This window comes from Nestor notabilis, unplaced genomic scaffold (genome assembly GCF_000696875.1).
Source record: "Nestor notabilis isolate BGI_N333 unplaced genomic scaffold, ASM69687v1 scaffold21552, whole genome shotgun sequence".
NCBI lineage: Eukaryota > Metazoa > Chordata > Aves > Psittaciformes > Psittacidae > Nestor > Nestor notabilis.
Window position 1 is genome coordinate 3845 of NW_009919968.1, and position 862 is coordinate 4706.

General features: G+C 61.9%; 1 protein-coding gene across 1 annotated transcript in view; it reads left to right on the top strand.

Moving 5' to 3' along the window:
- Positions 1-604, top strand: part of TGFA (transforming growth factor, alpha) — a gene marked incomplete at both ends in the record, with an annotated part of 2637 nt that extends 2033 nt beyond the window's left edge. The window contains 3 exons of the mRNA XM_010010478.1: positions 5-60; positions 232-381; positions 495-604. Of these exons, the coding sequence (XP_010008780.1) occupies positions 5-60; positions 232-381; positions 495-604 (316 nt within the window). The remainder of the gene's footprint in view (positions 1-4; positions 61-231; positions 382-494) is intronic.
- Between the last annotated feature and the right edge of the window lie 258 nt (positions 605-862).

An 862-nucleotide genomic window follows, 5' to 3' on the forward strand; every position in this document is an offset into this window, starting at 1 on the left:
CCAGTTCTGCTTCCATGGGACCTGCCGGTTCCTGGTCCAGGAGGACAAGCCAGCGTGTGTGTAAGTGCCAGGAATACGCTCCCGCGATCCAAATCCAAATGGGCCCTTTGCGTCTTCCCTTTGGGAAACCCCAAAACCTGGGCTTGAGCCTGGATTTGCCAGGCTCTGAGTGATGCTCCGGTCCTCAGGCTGATGCTGATGCTCTTCCCTGTCCCCTTCCCACTGGTGCAGGTGCCACTTGGGGTACGTGGGGACGCGGTGCGAGCACGCCGACCTCCTGGCCGTGGTGGCCGCCAACCAGAAGAAGCAGACCATCACCGCCTTGGTGGTGGTGTCAGTGGTGGCCTCGGCGCTGCTCATCGGGGCCTGCGTGCTCATACAGTAAGTACATGGCGCTGGGGACCTCGGGATTGGGCTCAGCACCTTTCCCAGCCCCTTTGAGGGCAGGATGCTGGTATGCAGCCACTGAGCATCCTCTTCTTGCTCCCTTGTAGCTGCTGCCGGCTGCGGAAGCACTGCCAATGGTGCCGGGCGCCCAGTGGAGGCCAGGAGAAGCCGGGTGGGCTCCTGAAAGGTGGAGCCTCCTGTTGCCACACTGAGATGGGTAAGGGGACCGGGGGGCACCATGGTGGGACGCCGGCTGCTGGTGTGTAACCGCGCTCCCCATCCCCTTCCCCGCAAGGGGTCTGACAGAGCCCCTCACCCAGGACAGCCCTCGCCGGGGACCAGCGCAGCATCTCTCCTCTGGTTTTCTCTTTCTTTTTCGGTTGGTTGGTTGTTTTCCCCCCTTTTTTTGCCTTTATTCCCCCTCTTCCCCACCATGGAAGATGGCAAGAAGCGCCCCGGCACATGCTGCGTTTGG